Source organism: Theobroma cacao, chromosome 6 (genome assembly GCF_053813885.1).
Source record: "Theobroma cacao isolate CCN51 chromosome 6, ASM5381388v1, whole genome shotgun sequence".
NCBI classification, from domain to species: Eukaryota; Viridiplantae; Streptophyta; class Magnoliopsida; order Malvales; family Malvaceae; genus Theobroma; species Theobroma cacao.
This window is the reverse complement of record NC_142644.1, coordinates 20,209,927-20,231,155: the sequence shown is the minus strand read 5'-3', so window position 1 is coordinate 20,231,155 and position 21,229 is coordinate 20,209,927. Positions and strand designations below refer to the sequence as shown.

Genomic DNA, 21,229 nt, shown 5'->3' with positions numbered 1-21,229 from the left:
CCATCTAAAAATGTAGTATATGAGTGAACAATACATATTTCATAAGCAAAAATAAGTTTAGATGTTTAAAACATTCATTTAAAGTGAAATGATAGCAATTAGAATAAAATATTTCATTTTCTTATGGAATAATATTTATAGAGATATCCGTAAATAATTTTTGTAGCGTAAAGCAAAATAAATTCGTACATATAGTAACACAGTGAGCCAGAGTGTGTAATTTAATTTACAATGACATGTGGGCCCCCCCGAATGACCAAAAGTAACGAAGGCTACGAACCTACGATTTTTTAGGATGCAAATCCAATTGTAACCCTCGATAAAATCAGCTATCTACAGACTATCCTGAGCCTGAAATAGGTGAAAATGAGGGTGGTGAGTTTATATAAACTCAGTGAGTCAACAAACATCATCTAAAATATCTAAAGCCGAGTAAATGGAGACAACTTAAAATAGTTCATCGTACTATGATTCATAATGTCTCAAACTCATTTCAACTAAATAAAATAAATTCATTTCACTCAAATAATCAGTATGGCTTATGAATTTCTTAAAATCTTGGCTCGTGCCAAAACTCATTCTCGGGGATACCTTGATCGAAGGCATCCAACCAAGTACTCCAAGGCTGTTAAAGAAAAGACATATATCCATAAATCATATTTGTACGTTTTAAAACATAACTGTTCCTTGGCGTTGGTTGAGTTCACCCTCACGTGGTGGTTTAGCATGTAGTGAGCTCTAAAGCTTTACCTTATGAGATACTTTTCGCACCTCTCGTACTAAGGTAAATATAACGGGGTTTACCGTGCCCTTCTAATAGGTTGGTCCACAGAAACCCGTCCACTGCAGTAAGCTAATCGATATCCCACCAAATTAATAAAAGTTTCGACAGTATGACATGGGAATTATATTACTACCCAACCTGTCAAGGCAAAACAAACAATCCATACAATTTCTAATTCAGCCATTCATGCCAATATCACCATAATCCATTCAATTCAAACCATAAATTTACAACACAAACAAACAGTCTCCAATTACTCAATTTCTAAAATCATCATTCAATTTCAAAATGATTTATAAAACTCATTTCATTTAATCACATTTTACTTATAAAACATAAGGATTTACCATTTAAACTCATTTTTCTATAAAATCACAAAAATGAATAAAAGCTACTTTAGATAATTAAGATGATAATAAGGTTACTCACAATATCGAGAATCAATGTACGCCTAATCCTGATCTTCGGGTACAATCTCCTTACCCTTATCGGAAGTTTCACCACCTAGACATAATGCATAACAAGCAATTTACTATATTTGTGCTAAACCGTTATAAAACTAATTTAGGCTCTATATGAATACATGAAATGGGATGTGAAATGTTCGGATTATTATCTAAATATGGTGTTCTACGTAGGTTCAACTGTGTATGTGTCACGACCCGGAACCTCCCTTAGGCCCATGACAATCGTCGTGATGTCCCGATTGACACTCATTATCCGGAATGCCAACCGGAACCTCGCAAGGCTTACATATCAGTTTCTTTCCTTTTCTATGAGCAATCATTGTTAAATATCGAGTTTTTAGAGAATATATACTATTTTAAATAAAAAACAATCAAAATAAAATTTTCGCCACACAGGGGTATTTTGGTCATTTTTTTCTCAAAAATTTTGAAACTGGCTAAAACGTAATATACAAGTACAAAACACATAATTCATATTCAAAATGAGTTTAAAAGTCTAAAATCTTCATTTAAAACGAAATTACGGTTATTTGAATATAATAAGAAAATAAAAGAAATATTAAGAAAATATTCTATTTTCTTACAAAACAATATTTATAGAGTTATACGTGAATAATTTTTTATAGCATAAAAGCTAAATAAATTTATACATACTGAAATACAATAAGCCAAAATATTTAATTTAATTTACAATAACAAAAGGGCCCTCGAATGAACAAAAGTAAAGAGGACTGTGAACCTACGGTTTGGAAAATACAGATCCAATGGTAGTCCTCGATGAGATCAGCTATCTACAGTCTATACTGAACCTGAAATGGGTGGAAAGGAGGGTGGTGAGATTATAAAATCCCAATGAGTAAACAGACATTATCATAAATATCTAAAGGCGAGTAAAATGGAGGCAAGTTTAAACAACAAATTTCAACCCATTTCATAATGTTTCCAATTTATTTCTTAAACCATAAAATATCTGTAATTTACCAAAACAGTTGTTAAGGCTTATGTCTTTTATTAAAACAAGGCTCAAGCCAAAACTAATCCTCGGGGATACCTTGGTCGAGGCATCTAACCAAGTCCGCCAAGGGTGTTAAAATATTCACACGTGAAACACATTTTTATTTTTAAAACCAGTCGTTCCTTGGCGTTGGCCGAGTTACACATTCACGTGGGGGTTCGACGTGAAGTGAGCTCTAATACTACCCCGGGAGTTACCCTCCTCGCCTCTACAATCAGAGTAACTATATAACTGGGTTTACCGTGCCCCTCTAATAGGCAGTCCACGGAAACCCGTCACTGCAGTGACTAACCCACCAATTTTAATAAAATTTCGACAATATAACGTGGCTTTTATTTATTTATCCAGCCTGCATAGTAAAAACAACTTATATAAATTTTCCAATGCACTCACAAAATATAGCCACATATACTCATTTCTCATAAGCCATTCCTAGGAAAATATATATTTTTCAAGTCAATTTGCAGCCTCAAATTACTCAATTTCATAATCAATACAATATATTTTTATTTGTCACATTTATTCCTAAAACATCAAAAATCCCGTTTTAATCTCGTTCTCATTTCATAAAATACATAAAGGGCATTTAAAAATAAACTCTAGATAATTTACAATAATAATAAGTTTACTCACCGTTTGTACAAATTAAAAGCTTTCTAAGCACCCCGATCACTACTCGTCGGGTACGACTTCTTTGCCTTTTCCAGAAGGCTCTCCTCCTAGACACATTACAAAAATTTACACAATTCATCACATTAATGCTAAATCACTATATAATTAACTTAAATCCTATACTAATGCATGGTATGAAATACAATAGCCTAAAACGGCTTAAACGCGGTATTAACCTATTTTTGGCACTTTGCCCGATAAATTGCTAACGCGCTCCATTTTAGCTCTAAATCATCCCATTCTCTCTCCAACATTTTTAACCATTAAATATCAGCCAATAACCTTCTAAAAACAACAAAATCAGCTCACTCCCTTCTTTGGAAAATTCGGCCAAAAATGGGACATTAACTTGGTTAATTTTTTACTTTGTTTTTCTATCACGTTTAATCGTTTTTCATCATTTTCTCTTCATTTTCCTTAGAATAAAATCAATTCATCATCATTGTACAGCATTGAGCATCCAGCCAAGAGTGGGTATTGTGAAAATTTAATGATTTCTTGCCCAATTTAATTTCTAAACACATTTAACTAACTAAAACTATCAATTTAACTAAAAATCAAAACCTAAAAGTTTCAATTTCTCTCCCCTAGAATTTCGTCCAGCCCTTGATATCACTTTTTGATCTCTCTCGTCAAGCATGCTAAATGGAAATAAAGGCATAAGAAAGGTAGAAATGAAGCTAAAATCAAAAAATCTTACCGTTAGACGCGTAAACGGTCGGAAACTGCGAATTTCCCTTTGAATTTTCTTGTTTCTCTTTGGTTTTTCTTTTTTTCTTCCTTTCCTCTCTTGTTCTTCCTTATAGCCGGCCAGCACTTAAAATGGGGTTTAAATGGGCTGACTTTTCATTAAAATAATTTATTTTATTAAAAAATACCACGTGTCACTTTCCCATTGGCCCATTTTTAAAATTTCATCCATTTGTTTCCAAATTTTCACCATACACTTGTCTCACATATCCATAGCTTAGATAAAATTCTCAGACTTATCCAAAGTCTCGGTGGAGTAATTTTTAAAATTTACACTTTTGCCCCCGAAAAAGTGAAAAATTACATTTTTGCCCAAAAAACTGAAAAATTGCCCATAGACATATTTTTCATCCCTTATACTCATACCATTCTCCAATTTGTCAAATTTGATCTAAATTCTCTCAAAATCTCAAATTTTGTCCGCGAGTGGTAAAATTACGATTTTGCCCCTACACTCCAGAGATCACCAGAATTAAACTTTTTCACTTCCTATCAATAAATTATACTCCAAATAGTTAATCTTGGTCAAAAATTTCACTCCATGATTAAATTATTATCTTAGGTGGCAAAATAACGATTTTGCCCCTAAACATCCAAATTTCTAATTTTACCCCAAATGAACCCTCGAACTCCGAACAATCATTTTTAGTCATTCCTGGACTATAAAATATTAAATTTCATCTTACAATTCTTATTTGAACTAGTTCGAGGTTAAATCAATTTAAGTGTACCGTTAGGTACAATATCGGGTTTCGTCTATTCTTAGGTGCTTTTCTAGCGTAATAACATGCTACTCAGTGCATGTATGTCATGACATGTGTTTATAGGATCGGGTTTTACAGTATGGGGCTGAAATGGTATTGACCTAATTCACACTATACGCTAGTTTATTGGCCAAAATATCCAATTCAACTCCAAATAAATTCATTTCACTTCCAATGCTCCAAATCATCAAATATAAGCTAGATAACATGAATTATAGCAAAATCATCCTCAACATTTTCTCTTGGAAAAATTCGGCCATGGAGGGTTCATCAATAATATGTGGTTTTTCATGCTTGATTTTTACACTTTACATCATAAAACAACTAAAAATACCTAAATAACATGAAATTCATCAAAGTCCATTTTCCAATTTCTCTCTTGAAAAATTCAGCCAATGGGTGTGGGTGAAGGGCATGAAATTTCTTGCTTGTTTTCCATGCTAAACATGACCAACCAACTAAAAACACTAGAATAACATGAAATCTAGCTAAATCCAAGATCAAAACCCCTCCCCCCATGTCTAGCCAGCAAAGGTATCTTCATGCAAACTTGATTCTCAACCATGGAAAATGAAAAAGAATGCATAGGAAAGGTAGATCACAAGCTAAAATCAAGAAATTTTACCTTTACTTGCTTAATTCCTTGAAATTCGTCAATTTTCCATTGAATTTTTGCTCACTGGGGTTTGTTCTCTTCTTTGTTTGTCTTTTCCTTGGTGAGGCTGAACATATGGGAGTGAAATGGGAGAGTCAGGTGTTGATTTTTAATGTAAATTATAAAGAAATGAAAGCTTGCCACTTGTCACCATTCCATTGGTCCATTTTTAAACTTAATAATTAAGCATTCTCCCACCACCACATAAAATATCTCAATAATCCAAAGTATAATAGGTAAAATTCAAGGGCTTGACAAGTGTCATGGTGGTGCAAAATTTCAAAAATTCCAATTTTGCTCCCATAGACATGTGAAATGACCGTTTTGCCCTTATGCTTGGAAAAATGTCGAAATTAAAATTTTTCACTTCTCAAGCTCAAATTATGTTCCAATAGTCAAACTTGATCAAAATTTCATCCACCATTCCAATTTTACCCTCGGGTGGCAAAATGACCATTTTACCCCTACATTATTAAAATTTCAATTTGACTCCAAATCAATTCTCGAACTCCGGATCACCATATTAAGTCATTCTGGGTTTTTAAAATTCTCAATTTCATCTTAAAATCTCTATTTGGACTAGTTCGAGGCTTAAATCAACTTAATTGTACCATTAAATACAATATCGTCATTTAACGATTTTTGAGGCATTCAAGTATGCAGACATTCTATCAAGTACCTATACAATATGGCAAATATATTATAGAGATGGGCTTGACAGGAGAATTTATGGACAATAGGTCTAAGAATGTCTGTGTAATAATACATGTGTTTATATATATAAAGTCAATATATATGTCACGTACCAATTAAATAACTTAATAATTTTTAATTGCATTGTTATTTGTAGGAATCATACGCTTTGGCTATAGCTCAAAAGTACAATGACAAGCTGTCGATCCAGCTAGAGTTTGATCCAAAGGCATGGACTGAGGCCATTAAAGGGCGCACAAGCACTAAGACCCACGTTTACGAATTTGGCAATTGAGAAATGATAAAATATTTGACGATTAAAAAACTTGTTAAAAAGAAGGTGACATTTAGTCAAGTATATTAGAACTGCTAATGTGCTAGTGGATCATCTAACCAAGGGACTACGTTTAATCAATTTCAAGAAACATATTTTGACATGGAAATTATGGATTCTTTTGATGTACTTGATCTGTGGGAGGATTTTACATTGTTTTATGTTTTGTGCATAATTTGCTTGAAATACATCCTTGACGATGTATTTGGATTTATTATGAATAATGATTACTCAATAATATTAGTCATAACGTATTTATGTATATATACATTTTTAATATGTGATGACTTAAGACATGTGTAAGTCTTAAGCATAGGTTGGGGCATAAATTGATAGCCTTGAGGGTATGTATTTGACACATACAGTATATCTCGATATAGGTAAGCAGACATACAGGTTTTTTGAATAAACCATAAAGTGGTTTTCTTGTAAGCTTGGGCTGCAGAAAGTGGAGATTAAAGTGATTAACCAGGGAAAACAACATATGAAATAGATCATCAAGAGTGTTGTTTATTGCTGCACTACAACATTGAGTTCATGTTGATAGGATTAAGTGATATATGTGATTATAATTAGTGCTATATTTTTTTAGATGTAGTCACTGTTATTTTTCGATATCACAAAATTTTATTGGATAACACGCTATCTAGAGTAGTCTCAAGACCAATTTACTTTTAAAATTGGACCCATAAAGTTTTTAGTTGTCTTAGCTAGTGTGTCAATTTCAAAATTTTACTTTTCCAAATTTAAATTTAAATATTGTAGTCCAAGTGGGAGATTCTTAGATTTTCTTGTAAAATTGAAGTTTGGACTTATATTATTTATTTTTTGTATTTTATCAAAATCAGACTAAGTTAATTTAATTTTGATAAAGAAATAATACTATAGTCCATGATATGATCTAATAAAGTAAGCAAGACTCCAATGGTATATGTGGGTTTAAAAGTGTAGACTTATGTAGAAAACTTTAAATTCTATAATGGGTAAAATTAAGGATTCACTATACGAAGGTAAAGCAAGATTCCCTCTCCTGTCTTTACAGACAAAAAAAAAATCTCACCCATTGGATTTGAGCCCTTAATTTATATGTGAGTATGGAGAATTTGAGTGAGATTCATGCAAGACTTGTCTTAAAAAATAATAAATATTAAGTTAGTTAATTTGGTTCACCGACTTAAAATTTTTTTTATCTGAATTGACATGACTTAACCCACTTAACTAAATCTTTTTTTATCACTCCCAAGTATTATTATTGGCTGAGGAAATCAGAACATACAATAAATTACAACCCATAACCACAATTTCTAAATTTCATTCATGTATAATTTCCTTTGACATCTCTCTCTCTCTCTTTCTCGCACACACACATATCTGTGCGTGTATGTATATGTGAACCTATATATATGTGTGCACCTTAACCAATTAAAGATTTAAAGAAATTCAGAATTTGTAGGGTCTTGGGAGGTATACATGTCGTTCGCCATTAAAATGTTCTATTCTAATTTTTCCTCTATTTTGCAAAAAAAGAAAAAAGAAAAAACTAACAAACAAAACAAAAAAAAATTGAACTCAAACTTTACTTTTTTTTTTGAACTGAAAAATCATTTCATTAATATCAATTGACAAAACACAAAGAGATTATAAAAACATTCAACCAGAAAAACAGACATCCTAAGCCATTTGTTACTCACCCCATGAATTTGAGCCTCGTTAAAAACCTTATCACAGTAAACCCAGAGGGACAAACCTATAATAAGAAAAAAAGAGTACTCATCTACCATGAAATAGGATAATCTCAAAATCAATTTCAAATTACCCTTCATTTCTTATGAACAGATCTCTATCAATATCAATAGCTTTTTGTATCAACACTGGTAGATGTGAAGAGTCCTTACATTCGGTCATTTCTTCCATCATTCTTTTAGCAATCTGGGCAATTGAATGTGCTGTCCGGTTTGACTCTCTTGGGCAGAAATCAATGGCTTGACAGTTAATCCTTTCCATTAAAATTGCACAATCCTCAATTAGATGTCCCAAGGCTACAGAAAATTGCTGCTTTTTAATCCATCCCGTAACTACTTGGCTATCCAGATAAACATCAGCAATCGTAGTTTGATCATTAACACAAAAACTTAACGCCCAAACCAAAGCCCTTAACTCAACTTCCTCCACACTTGCACAATACTGTATCTTCTTTCCAGTAGCGCAGAAAAAATCACCATTCGGTCTTCTTATAATAAATCCTGCACCTATTCTCATAGATCCATCAGCTTGGTCCATTGCTGCATCTGAATGTAGGATCAGTCCACTCGAACAAAAACCTCTATTTTCTCTCCCCATTACCCGAGCCTCTGCTGCATTAACCTCCATAGCCATATGATATTGATTTTTCATTTCAAGTCCCAGTTCAAGAACCTGAACAGGATTCATAAACTGATTGCCAAAGATTCTTAAATTTCTTGCTTTCCATATAGCCCACAGAATGCAAGCTATTTCTCCAACATCATCTGAGCCAAGATTATAACTTACCTAGAAAACCCAATAAAAAACAGAGGTGGCAAGATCTCCTATGTCCCTAAATCCCCATTTTGAAGATAACCACGTTGCTCTCACAAATTGACAGCAGCATAAAATATGAAAATCAGTGTCTTCATCCTCCTGACAGAAAACACAGATACTGTCCACATTAATTTTCGCTGACTTAATGCTTTCTTGATTGGAAGAGCACCTTTCAATGCTTTCCACATAAAGAAGATAATTTTACGCGGAATTGAGAGTTTCCAAATTTTCTTCCAAAAGCCATCGAGAGAGCTGGATGATCAGCCAGATTGAGATTCATCCAGGAGAGACGAAATGAAGCGACAACCAGACTTAACCATATATTTTCCATGCTTACTGACAGCCCACACTTGTCTATCAACAGGAAGCCTCACACAAAGAGGGATACACAAAATTAAATTACTCTCATAAGGAGGAAAACACTGCATAACTTTCGCTTCATCCCACTTCCCTCCTCCTACATCTATAAGTTCAAACACCATCATAGAGTTATTCACAATTTCCTCATATGCCATTGCAACCCGAGGCGTTTCATATGGGATCCAAGAGTCCTCCAATACCCCGAATATCATTGCCATTGCCAACTCTCCATACTAAGCCTTTCTTAAGGATTTGCTGACTTTCTTTGATGCTTCTCCATAGATAACTGGGATTAGTCCCAACAGGGGCATCCATAAAATTAACCCTTGGAAAATATCTTGCTTTAAGAATTTTAAAAGCAAGAGTCAGCTGCTGCATTTGTAATCTCCACCCTTGTTTTGCCAGCAATGCTAAATTAAAGCAACGAGTATCTCTGAATCCCAAACCTCCAGAGAATTTAGAAGTACACGACTTCTAGCTCTTCCAATGAACCTTGCGTTTTGAATCATCTCCATTCCACCAGAACCTTGCTATCATAGAATCTATATCTTTGCAAATGGCCTCTGGGAGTTTAAAACAACTCTTAACATAGTTAGGCAGTGCTTGAGCTACAGCCTTAATCAACGTTTCTTGACCAGCAGTTGACAGGAATTTATTTTTCCAGTTCAAAATTCTTTTCGTTACTCTTTCCTTCACATAGCTAAATATTTGTCTCTTTGACCCTCCACTGATTAATGGCATTCCAAGGTAAAAACCTTCCCATTGTTCATTTCTGATGCCCAGCATTTGACAAGCCATCTCCTTTTCCACTCCAGAAGTGTTTCTGCTAAACAAAATCACTGATTTATCACAATTAATTGTTTGGCTAGAGGCTAATTCATACCTCTCAAAAATATTTTTTAAAGCCATCAGCTCTGACCTTTTAACTTTCCCAAAAAGCACACAATCATCCGCAAAGAGTGAATGAGTCACATTCGGACCTCCTCTACAAATTTCAATGCCCGAAATATCCTTGGAGGCTTTAGCCATTGCTAACAGTCTTGAAAGGGCCTCGGAGATGATCACAAATAAATATGGAGATCAAACTTTACTTATTATACTTAAAAAATTACGATACATAAATTTATATAAAAAGTTATTGCAGCATTCATATCGGCGAAGCTATGGTAAAAGCAGATCACTGGACACTAGTTTACTTAATATACAAAGCAATTCATAACAAAGTTCTATTATACATTGCGTTAAAGTTTAAGACGAAAGAGTACAGCACATTGACTATAAAACCAAATCTCTAATAATATTTAATGCTTAAAATACTCTGATATCTTAATTAATTGACGTGGGACGTTATATTACAATTTTAATACGTTAACTAAAGATTCATACACCACAATAGGCTTTGATAGGACACTTAGATTTGTAACCCTTGTCTGTGCGGTAGAAGCGCAGAAGCCCTAAATGCTCGAAGGCCTTATATTTTAATGGATGTTCCTCGTCAACAAGCTCTTCTGGCACTTGAATTGTTCCACTGTTGAAAGCAAATAGCCCGAGCGAGTACCTGTCCATATTCCCTCTCATCACCACTCGGTGGCTAGGAGAAAGTACCCGATCATTGCTCCATGCCTAATTAACCCAAAATCAAGAAAGACAAGATTACAAATATATCTTACTGCTTTTAGTTCAACAAACCCGTTTTGAAAAATTCAGTCCATAAATCTAAATATGGGTGAAAATTAACCCATCACCAGCTTTTAACTTTCTTCAGCAGACACTCTCCACTGTCCTCTAATAGCCATTAAACCTATGGTGAAAAGAAATTCACTAATTACTCCTTTCATATATTTTGGCTCTCATTTATTCCTGCGGATGTTGCTTTAACAGATCACCGTGCTCTAGTTACTAAGTTGTAATTTATGTCATTAAAAATTTAAAAGTTGTTAGGTTCTTGTGCTAGAATTTTAAGTAGTAAAGAGGAATGGAAATTTATACCCTTATGTTAAAATTAAAAAAAAAAACTAATCACTGAAGTATAATATTAATGAAGAATTAGTTTAGTTTTTTCTATAACGCTCACCATTAGTGCATCACCGGCGATGACCACAAAGGATGAAGGAGATGAGAAGTCTACGTCAATCCACGTACCATCCCTCGTTTCGACCTCTAAAGCATTGACTTGGTTTTGATGAAGTATGGTCGTGAAACTCTTGTCAGTATGAGTAATAAAGCCTAGGTTAGGCTCATTCTCTCGGGGCGCTCGGTTCTTCAGGAGTCGGAGAAGGTAGGTGGTTGTATCAATATAAGCATCAGAGTATTTATCCAGGCCATAGCTCTCAAATATCATTCTGGTCACCATTTGATCCAACTCCGCTGCTACCTTTGCATACTTGTAAATATATTCACTGATTTCACAATGAAGAACATAGCAAAGAAGGAGCAAAATTTCAGGAACAAAAAATATAAAAAATTGTAGTATGCTCAAAGAAAATTTGATGATTTGATCAAATACCAGAAACGATCATTTCCTTGAGGCCACATTAGATTTGTGAAGAATCGAGTTCCCTCTAGGGTGTTAGCGTTGTCGATGCCCATGCTTTCATGTAGAGGAAGCTTGGGAATTTGTCCGACGTAGCCATTCAAGGGCTTTTCGTATCTGTTCTTCATTTTTGTTTCCGTTGGGAGATCAAACAGTTCTTCCAGTACAGCAAAGACTTGGTTGTGAAGTTCTAGTGGGAATTTATTATATTCTAGTATGAAACAACCATACTCTTCAAGTGCTTGTCTAACCTTTTTGCATGCTAGTAACCAAGTGTCCGTGCCTGGCTTCAAATCTTCATCGGAAAAATCTAGAAAAGGGACATTGGGCGATGATTCAGAACCCATGATGCCTTCTTCTTCTTCTTCCTACCGGGCAAGATTAAGATTTCTGTGTGTTCTTGTTTCTTATAGGCGCATGTGTATACATTCTCTGTGTCAATAAAAGACAAATAAAACTGTTAATTATAAAATTACGTTTGATTGTGAAGAGGTTTACGTGAAGGAAAGGTAAGATTTAGGTAATATTCAATACTTAGTTCGTGAGGTTTCCTATTAAAAAAAGACTAACGAAAAACCAATATAAAAAAAATTCAAAACTAATAAATTGAAAGATTCGATTAGATTTTATTTATTTTTTTGAAAAACAAAGGTTTATTTAGATAAATCAAGTTTACAAAAAATTTGAATAGACTTTGTTACTTTATTTTTTTAAAAATTGACTTTATTACTTTATTAATTAGGCATTTCATTAAAAACTATGATAAAGTTGTCACCGTTTAATGAATAATTATAATTAAATTTTATATATAGACAATATTTTATTTACAAACTAATTTTTGTCTGATCATTTTTCTTGAAGAACATTCAAACCTAATTTAAATCTTATCTAGCCCTGTCCTGTGAAGTCATATGCTTAGAGTGTTAGAACTATTTTTTCCTCAGCCAATCAAGAAATTTCTTTGGTGGTAATTGTCAGTTACAGGGGCATCAGCCCTTAGAGAGAAAGAAAATACAAGAGAAATAGCTGGCAGTTTGAGAGCACCAAAAACATAGTCCACAATAACAAGAAGCAGAACCCAAATCAAAACGCATGCTGGAGGCCGTTGCCGCTGTCAGCAGCATCAAGAAGGACGCGTGGATGTGTCCATGTGACAGGGAGCAAGACGATGAACATTAAAGAATTAACAAAACCAGAACAAAAGCTCGCTGGTGGAGAGCACGGCCAACGTATAATTAGGAGATAACTCTATTGTTTTTTTGGACAGAAAATACATTTCATTAATTCCACAATTGTCATATACAGTGAGATAATCAATATTAGACAAAGATAAACATCTCAACCCTAATTTTTCTTATGCCATGGAGTTGAGCCTCATTAAAAACCTTATCATAGTAAACCCTGTGGGACAAACCTATGATAAGGAAAAAAGAGTATTCATCTACCATGGAATATTACAATTTCTTATACAAATTCAATTTACCCCTCATGACTTAGGAACATGTTTCTATCATTATCAACAACTTTCTGGATTAACACTAGTAATTCTGATAAATCTTTCCATTCTATCATCTCATCCACCATTCTTTTAGCTGTTTGGGCAATCGAATGTGCTGTCCGATTGGTCTCTCTTGGGCAGAAATCAATGGCTTGACAGTTTATCCTCTCCATAAATAATGCACACTCTTCAATTAAGTGACCCAAAGCTCCAGTATTTTGCTTTTTATTTATCCATCCTGTAATTACCTGATTATCCAGATAAATATTAGTAAGCAAAATATGTTCTTTATCACAGTATATTAAAGCCCAAACCAAAGCCCTTAACTCAGCTTCCTCCACACTTGCACAACACTGCATTTTCCTTCCAGCAGCACAAAGAAATCCACCATTCGACCTTCTTATGATAAATCCAGCACCCACTCTTGTTGTTCCATCTACTTGGTCCATTGCCTATTATAATAGAGATAACTCTATTATATACAGTTATTTTGTTATATTTTAAAATTTTAAATAGTTAAGTTTTTGAAATTTTAGATTTAGAATTGAGTATTTTATTTGTTTTTCTTAATTAAAGTCAATGCATATTGAGCATTTTAGTTTAAGTTATTTTAGTTTAATTTTTTATAAATTGCTTTAAATTACTTTAAGTTCAATTATTGTTGATCTCTTTTATTGCTTTTGTAAGAAATTTTATGAAAAAGCCTTATTTGTTGATAATCCATGCAAGTATGGTTATAGTTTCATTTGTACATGATACAGTATTTCGAGCATCACTTTTGCTACAAAAGTGCAATTGATGTGATTTTTAAGCCATTGAAAAGTTAAGAGATAGGGACACAACTTTTATGTTTACGACTTTGCCCAATTCAGATTAGATTGAGGTGAAAATCGTGTTCGAAGAGGCGGGACTATTGTAATTTGTACATAAGGCAACATGTGGAAATGAAGGCCATGGCCTTGGGGAGAGAAGGCCCTAATGCCCTTGAATGCCAAGATCGCATACATGAACTAGAGAAAGGAGCACCGTGGCGTTGGTGAAGCAAGGCTGCGGTGCTAGTGAAGATTGATGCTCCATACTCTCATTAGCGCTGGTGAAGATTGATGCTCCATACACTCACCAGAGAGTAAGGCACTGCGGCGACCAAGGGAGAAGGTCGCAGCACTTGTCGTGTCTCTAAAATTCTGCACTTACAAGATTTTAATTCTAGGGTTTTTTGAGAAGTATAAAAAGGACCTTTTTCAAAGGTTTTCAAAAGGAGATAAAAAGCAGCTATTCTGAGGAAATGAAGCCAGAAACAAAGCAAGAAAGCAAGAGAATTTAAAGAAGATTTGAGATTCAAAAGCTTCAATTCATAGTTTTTCTCCCTATTTTTGTTTTTCTCTTACTCCTTTAACTTGGATTAATGGTTAATTTTCTTTGGATGATGTTTTTAGTAAATATTATGAACTAATTTACTTTTACTAGGATTATGATTGAACTCAACATGTAATTTGGATTTTTTTAATCTCCCTTTAGCTTATTTTCTATGGAATATGAGTTTTTTATTCCAATTTTGTGTTTAATGCTTTGAATTGCTTGATTACCAGTTAAATGGATTTGGATATCTAAATATACCTTGACGAAGGGAGTTTAGATTAGACCATGAATGGAATAGCATGTGTTCATAGTTACTTAATTGATTAGGTGATTTGATTTGCATATAGGATAGACATATACCTATGTGTCACATGTAGCCAACATTAGAGCACAAACTTAATAAATCTATCTTCAATTAAATTTACATAGACATATAGTAAATTAATTGAGAGAGATATTTTTATAAGCAACTTGACAGAGACTTATAAATAATATAGGATTCTAGGTAAGCAACTCAATCCATTGAAGGAAGTTTAGAGAGAGAAAAGAGGGTTTAAATGAAGTGCTGAGGGATATCATAATCCTAGGCTTTTAATCAATTTTTTTTTAGTAAATTTTGTCTTACAACTATTAGTTTTTGTTTGTTAGTTTAATTGTGCTTTTAATTAATCTTTTATTTTTGATTACTTGGATAAAATTAGTTTTCCATAATTTTAGTACTTATCTTAAATTGGTGCAATTCCATGTGGGATTCGATACTCTATTTACCTCCATATTACTTATTAGGATACATACACTTGAGTGGAGAAATTTAACAATAAGTTTTTTGGCACTATTGCCAAGGAATTATTTTTTCGACTTTTTGCTAATATTAATACCAAGCAAACTAGTCTTCAGTCTTTGTTTTTATTTATTTTAGGTACTTTTAGTCATTATATATGAAGAGTAAGAAGTTTAGAGATTGTACATTTTGATTCAAAAATTGAGAAAACTTTTGGTAGGCTTCGGAGAGAAAATTTACAAAATACAACTCACGTAGAAACAATGGCTAAACAACAAAGGAAGCAACAAATTCAAGGGCTATTAGTGGAAGATAATAGTGTCCCGTTGGTGCAAGGTTTTCATTTGAGCATTCAAAGGCTAACTATTCAAGCAAATGACTTTGAGATAAAGTCAACAATCATCCAAATGATCTAGACTTCAATCCCATTTGGAGGTCTACCTAATGATGATCCTAATGCTCATATCTCAAAATTTTTTGAGATTTGTGACACTTTCTAGCATAATGGAGTTACTGATGATGCTTTTAGACTAAGACTCTTCCTTTTTTCATTGCAGAACAAGGCAATGATTTGGTTGAAATCACTTCCCACAAACTCCATTACTACTTAGGATGATCTTGCTTAGAAGTTCTTAGCCAGGTTTTTTCCTCCGGCCAAAACAAGGAAGATGAGGAATGATATTACTTCTTTCATGCAACTTAACTTTGAATTGGTGTATGAGGCCTAGGAAAGATACAAGGATTTGCTTTGGCGTTGTCCTCATCATGGTCTACCAAAGTGGCTTCATGTACAAACATTTTATAATGGTTTGAATGGTCATATTTGGACTACTATTGATATAGCCGCCAGAGGAGCTTTTATGGCTAAGTCTATGGATGAGGCTTATGATTAGTTGGAAGAAATGGCATATAATAATTATCAGTGTTTATCTACAAGAGCAATTCTAGTAATTGGTGTTCATGAGTTGGATGTTATCAATGCATTAACTGCACAAGTAGCAGCATTGACTAAGAAGTTTGATTCAATGGGGTTCATTCTATTTAGAGCCCATTTGTTACTTGTGACTATTATACAAAAGGACATCCTAATGATCACTATAAGGTTAGTTACAATTCAATTCAGTTTGTTAGGAATTTCAATAAGCTACAAAACGGCCTATATTCCAACACCTATAACCTTGGTTAGAAGAATCATACGAATTTTTCTTGAATGATAATTAGGGATCTACTTTAGCTCCAAAGCAAAATTTTCTCCCTAGTTTTTCACCTCAAGCTAAAGCTCATATGCTAGAGAAAAAGCCAATGATGGAAGAATTGCTTATGCAGTATATGGCTAAGAATGAAGCTCTCATTCATAGTCAGGCAACCTCATTGAGAAATCTAAAGACTCAAGTTAGGTAACAAGCCAACACCATCAACAATGGCCTTAAGGTACCTTACCTAGTGCCACGGAAGCTAATCCTAGGAGAGAAGGTAAGGAACATTGCAATGCAATCACCCTTAGGAATGAAAAAGAGGTAGGAAGTAGTAGCAAGCAAGCTGAAGCTCAAGATAAACCTATTGAGAATGAGACAGTGGTCGACAATGCTAACAAGCCAGTTTAAGTGAAGGATATAAAGGCAAACCCACCACCACCACCTTTTCCTCAATGCTTTTAGAAACAAATGCTTGATCATCAATTCCAGAAGTTCTTAGAAGTATTTAAAAAGCTTCACATCAATATTCCTTTTGTGGAAGCTTTGGAAAGCATGCCAATCTATGAGAAGTTTTTGAAACACATCTTAAATAAGAAGAGGAAATTGGAAGATTTTAAAACAGTTGTACTTACTGAAGAGCGCAGTGCTATAATCCATTATAAGCTTCCACCAAAGCTTAAGGATCTAGGGAGTTTTTCTATTTCTTGCACTATTGGCAGTTTTAAAATTTCTAAAGCTTTATGTGATTTGGGTGCTAGTGTTTCAATAATTCCTTTATCTATTACCAGGAAACTTGGATTTAAGGAGATTCAGCCTACTATAGTTACCTTACAATTAGCATAATGAACAATAAGGTATTTTGTTGGGATTACAAAGGATGTGTTGTTGGCTCCATTAGTTTTTGATGATAATCAAACATTCTCATTCATTTGTGTTTAATATTTCTAATTGAGTGTGCAGAACAAAAATTGTATGCAAATATGTAATCAATCATTCAAATGCACATGTCAAAGAGCATAGGAATAAGGAAGTCACAATTTATCAACAAGACTGAAGCCCCTTAGTCGGTTAATGAAGAGTTAGTCAGCTAAGATTTAAATCAAAAGTTGGCAGGCTGAAAAGTGTTGAGAAGCAGAACCAACTTAGTCGACCAAGGAATGAGTTAGTCGACTAAGTGCACACTGCTAGAACTACCAGAAACTGGGAACAGAAGATAGAGACGACTTAGTAGACTAAGATATTAGTTAGTGGACTAAGAGCATTTTGTCAGAAATTTTGAAGTTTGCACTAAAAGACAGATTAACGGCTAGAACCAACTCCCAACTATTTCCAACGGCTAGAAAACTGTCAAACTGCCATCATAGTTGTTTCTCCAAGTATAAAAGAGGGTTCCAATAGCTAAAGAAAAAAAAGAAGGCTTCCAAGCAAAAAAGAGCTCAAAACCAGCAAAAATCTCTCTACACTTTACTGCACTCAATGCCCATCCTGCTAATTATGTTTTGCACTCCAACTTGTACCACTTATATCAACTTTGTGATCATAGATACACTTCTATATCATTTCTCTTTATGTTCTTAGAGTGAAAAGGTCACTCTAAGGGGTTCAATCAAGCTAGGATTGCTTATTTAGGTAAAGGTTCTAACTTAACCTTGAAAAGTTAACTGTTGGGTTATAGTTGAGCTCGGGAAAAACTATTGTGAAAGGTTTTGGCCAAGCCTGGTAAAAGCCATTGTAAAGCTTGGTGAAAGCTTGTTAATTTCATCGGTTCTTAGTGGATTGATTAGAAAATCCTTGGTTGGATGATCAAGGTAGTGGATGTAGGTCTTGGACCAAACCACTCTAAATTCTTACGCATTGTCTACTCTCTTTTTATTTTCATTGCCTTTTAAATTAGCTCCTCATCTTGTCAAGAGCCAAAAAGTGCTATTCACCCCCTCTAGCATATTTATTTGAGACCAACAAGTGGTATCAGAGCAAGTTCCCTATTCTTAAGGCCTAACACCCTTTGGGAGGATCCAAATGGCTTTCCAAAAATCCATAGTTGCTGAGGGACAATCCGCAAACAGACCACCTCTGTTTGATGGCTTTAACTATCCTTATTGGAGCACTAAGATGTCTATATACATTAGAGCAATTGATTATCAGATGTGGGATGTTATAACTGATGGACCATACATTCCCTCAACTCTAAATGTAGTGAGAAATGAGATGATCCCAAAACCAAGGTCTGGATGGACTGAGGCTGAAACTAAGAGAGTTTAAACAAATTTTAAGGTTATCAATACATTGCATTGTGCCTTGACTCCCACCAAATTCAACAAAGTATCAAGTTGTACAACAGCTAAACAAGTGTGGGATAAGCTTAGGATTATCCATGAAGGGACTTCTCAAGTCAAGGAGTCCAAGATGGCCCTCTTGACCCATAATTATGAAATGTTTAAGATGGAGTCGGGTGAAGATATCACCAACATGTTAGATAGATTCACAAACATCACAAACAAACTTAGTCAATTAGGCAAACCAATTCTCGAGCATGAGATTGTAAAAAGACTTCTCAAAAGCCTACCTAAAAATCGAAAGCCTAAAGTTACAGCCATCCGACAAGCCAAGGACCTGAATGTTATTACTCTACATAAGATTTGCAGTTCTTTCCTTACTTATGAGCTAGAACTCAAGGAAGAGGAGGAAAAAGATAGGAGGGAAGCAAAAGAAAGGAAAATTAGCATTGCACTAAAAGCCAGCATTCTTGAAAAAGAGCTAGAAAAGCTATCCTATGATGATGATGAAAAGTTGGCACGGGTTGCAAGGAAATTCAGAAAGCTTATGGGGAAAAGAAACCGGAGATTGGCTAGAAGAGGGTTTAGAAAATATCAAGGTTCTTCATGGAGAACTAGAAACAAAGATGACTCCAACAAAAGGACGAGCTAACCTGCTTTGAATGCAAGAAGCCTAGACATTTTAAGTTTGAATGCCCATTGTGAAAAAATGAAACTCCAAAGAAAAACTAAAAATCAAATAAGGCAATGGTCGCAGTTGCTTGGTCAGACAATGACACATCAAGTTATGAATGTGAGGAAGAAAAAGCTGAAGAAAGAGCAAATCTGTGTTTGATGGCACAAGATGATGAAACCGAGGTATCCTCATCCCCCTATGATATTTCTATTGATGATTTACAAGATGAGTATGAGTGCCTTTATGATGTATTTGAAAAACTCTTTTCAAAATACAAGACTTTAAAGAAAAAGATTGCATCTCTTGAAAATGATTTGAGAAAGATAAGAGAAGAGTTCAATTCTATTTTTGAGCAAAGAGATTTTTTGCAAATTGAGTTCGAACACTCAACAATAGATTTTGAAGTTTTAAAATTAGAGCTGGACAATAAGTCTGAAGCTTTGCAAAAAACATTTGATAAAAACACAACTCTTAAAAGTTTAAAAAATGAAACTTCAAAAAGAAATGCATACTACAAGAAAAATTCTGCTAATGCATCATCTAGGTGTTATATTTGCAATAAAATTGGCCATTTATCTTATTATTGCAATAGAAAAAGAAATATGCAAAAAATAAGAAAAATATGGGTTCTAAAAGGATCCTATGTTGCTACTACCAATCAAGGACCCATCAAGGTATGGGTACTTATAAAGAAAAACTAAAATTCCATTTTGTAGGTTGAGCTGCACTTAAAGGAGACATGTTCAAGAGCTCAACTCAAGAAGAAGCAGCCTTGGTATAAGGACAATGATTGCTCATGACACATGACAAGAGATGAAATGTTATTTGCTCAGCTGGACAAAAGAAAGGGAGATACCGTATCCTTTGGTGATGATTCAAAATGTAGAATATAGGGTATAGGAACGGTTGGTAAGAACTCCCAAACTCAAATCAGTCATGTGTTATTGGTCAAAGGCTTGAAACATAATTTATTGAGTATTAGTCAATTATGTGATAAAGGATTTAAAGTATGCTTTGATTCAAATATGTGTAAAGTGATAGATATGAGCACAAATAAAGTTTCATTTATAGGAAAAAGAATAAAGAATATGTATGTTGTATTTCTTGAAGATCTTGAAATAAATTGTGAAATGTGTTTAGTAGCAAATACTGAAAATGATAGCTGGCTATGGCATAGAAGACTAGGACATGTGAGCATGCACATTGTGTCAAAATTAATTAAGAAAAATCTAGTTGTTGGACTGTCAGATGTAAAATTTGAAAATATTAAAATATGTCAGATGTAAGAAGATTGTATCCACATCTAGGCCTCTTGAATTGCTACACATTGACCTATTTGGTCCAATAAGTACAACTAGTCTAGGAGGAAAATCTTATGGCTTTGTAATAGTTGATGACTACTCTAGGTATACTTGGGTTTATTTTCTTGCTGATAAGAATGATGCTCTACCAACATTTATAAGTCATTGTAGGAAATTTGAGAATGAGAAAGGACTAACCATGTTAGTATTAGGAGTGATCATGGAGGAGAATTTGAAAGTGATGAATTTGAGAAATTTTGCAATGAAAAGGGTTGGATCATAATTTTTCTGCACCTAGAACACCCTAGCAAAATGGAGTTGTAGAGAGAAAAAACCAAACCTTAAAAGAAATGGCTAGAACTATGCTATGTTGAATAACCTACCAAAATATTTTTAGGCTAAGGCAATGAGCACAATAGCATATATACTTAATAGGGTTTCAATTAGAGCCATGATATCAAAGACTCCATATGAACTTTACAAAGGTAGGAAACCAAATATTTCACACCTTAGGAGTTTTGGTTGTAAATGTTTTGTGTTAAATAATGGAAAACAA

General features: G+C 34.0%; 1 protein-coding gene and 1 non-coding gene across 2 annotated transcripts; both read right to left on the bottom strand.

Moving 5' to 3' along the window:
• Positions 1 to 10,217: 10,217 nt before the first annotated feature.
• On the bottom strand, positions 10,218 to 11,973 carry LOC18595829 (2-oxoglutarate (2OG) and Fe(II)-dependent oxygenase superfamily protein). Its single transcript, XM_018123053.2, has 3 exons — positions 11,560 to 11,973; positions 11,128 to 11,452; positions 10,218 to 10,676 (listed from the first exon to the last, which is right to left on the bottom strand). The coding sequence occupies exons 1-3, from the start codon at positions 11,931 to 11,933 to the stop codon at positions 10,434 to 10,436; spliced, it is 942 nt and encodes a 313-aa protein (XP_017978542.1). The 5' UTR covers positions 11,934 to 11,973; the 3' UTR covers positions 10,218 to 10,433.
• Positions 11,974 to 15,889: 3,916 nt separating this feature from the next.
• Positions 15,890 to 15,996, bottom strand: LOC148762145 (small nucleolar RNA R71). Its single transcript, XR_016027302.1, has one exon. It is a non-coding gene; the product is annotated as a small nucleolar RNA R71 (small nucleolar RNA).
• Between the last annotated feature and the right edge of the window lie 5,233 nt (positions 15,997 to 21,229).

Excerpts from the sequence above, each read along its gene's own strand:
- LOC18595829 (XM_018123053.2), bottom strand. The coding sequence starts at position 11,933 with ATGGGTTCTGAATCATCGCCCAATGTCCCTTTTCTAGATTTTTCCGAT. Across the intron at positions 11,453-11,559 it reads CAAGGAAATGATCGTTTCTG|TGAATATATTTACAAGTATG; the intron begins GTATTTGATCAA and ends TTGTGAAATCAG. Across the intron at positions 10,677-11,127 it reads TCGCCGGTGATGCACTAATG|GCATGGAGCAATGATCGGGT; the intron begins GTGAGCGTTATA and ends TGGGTTAATTAG.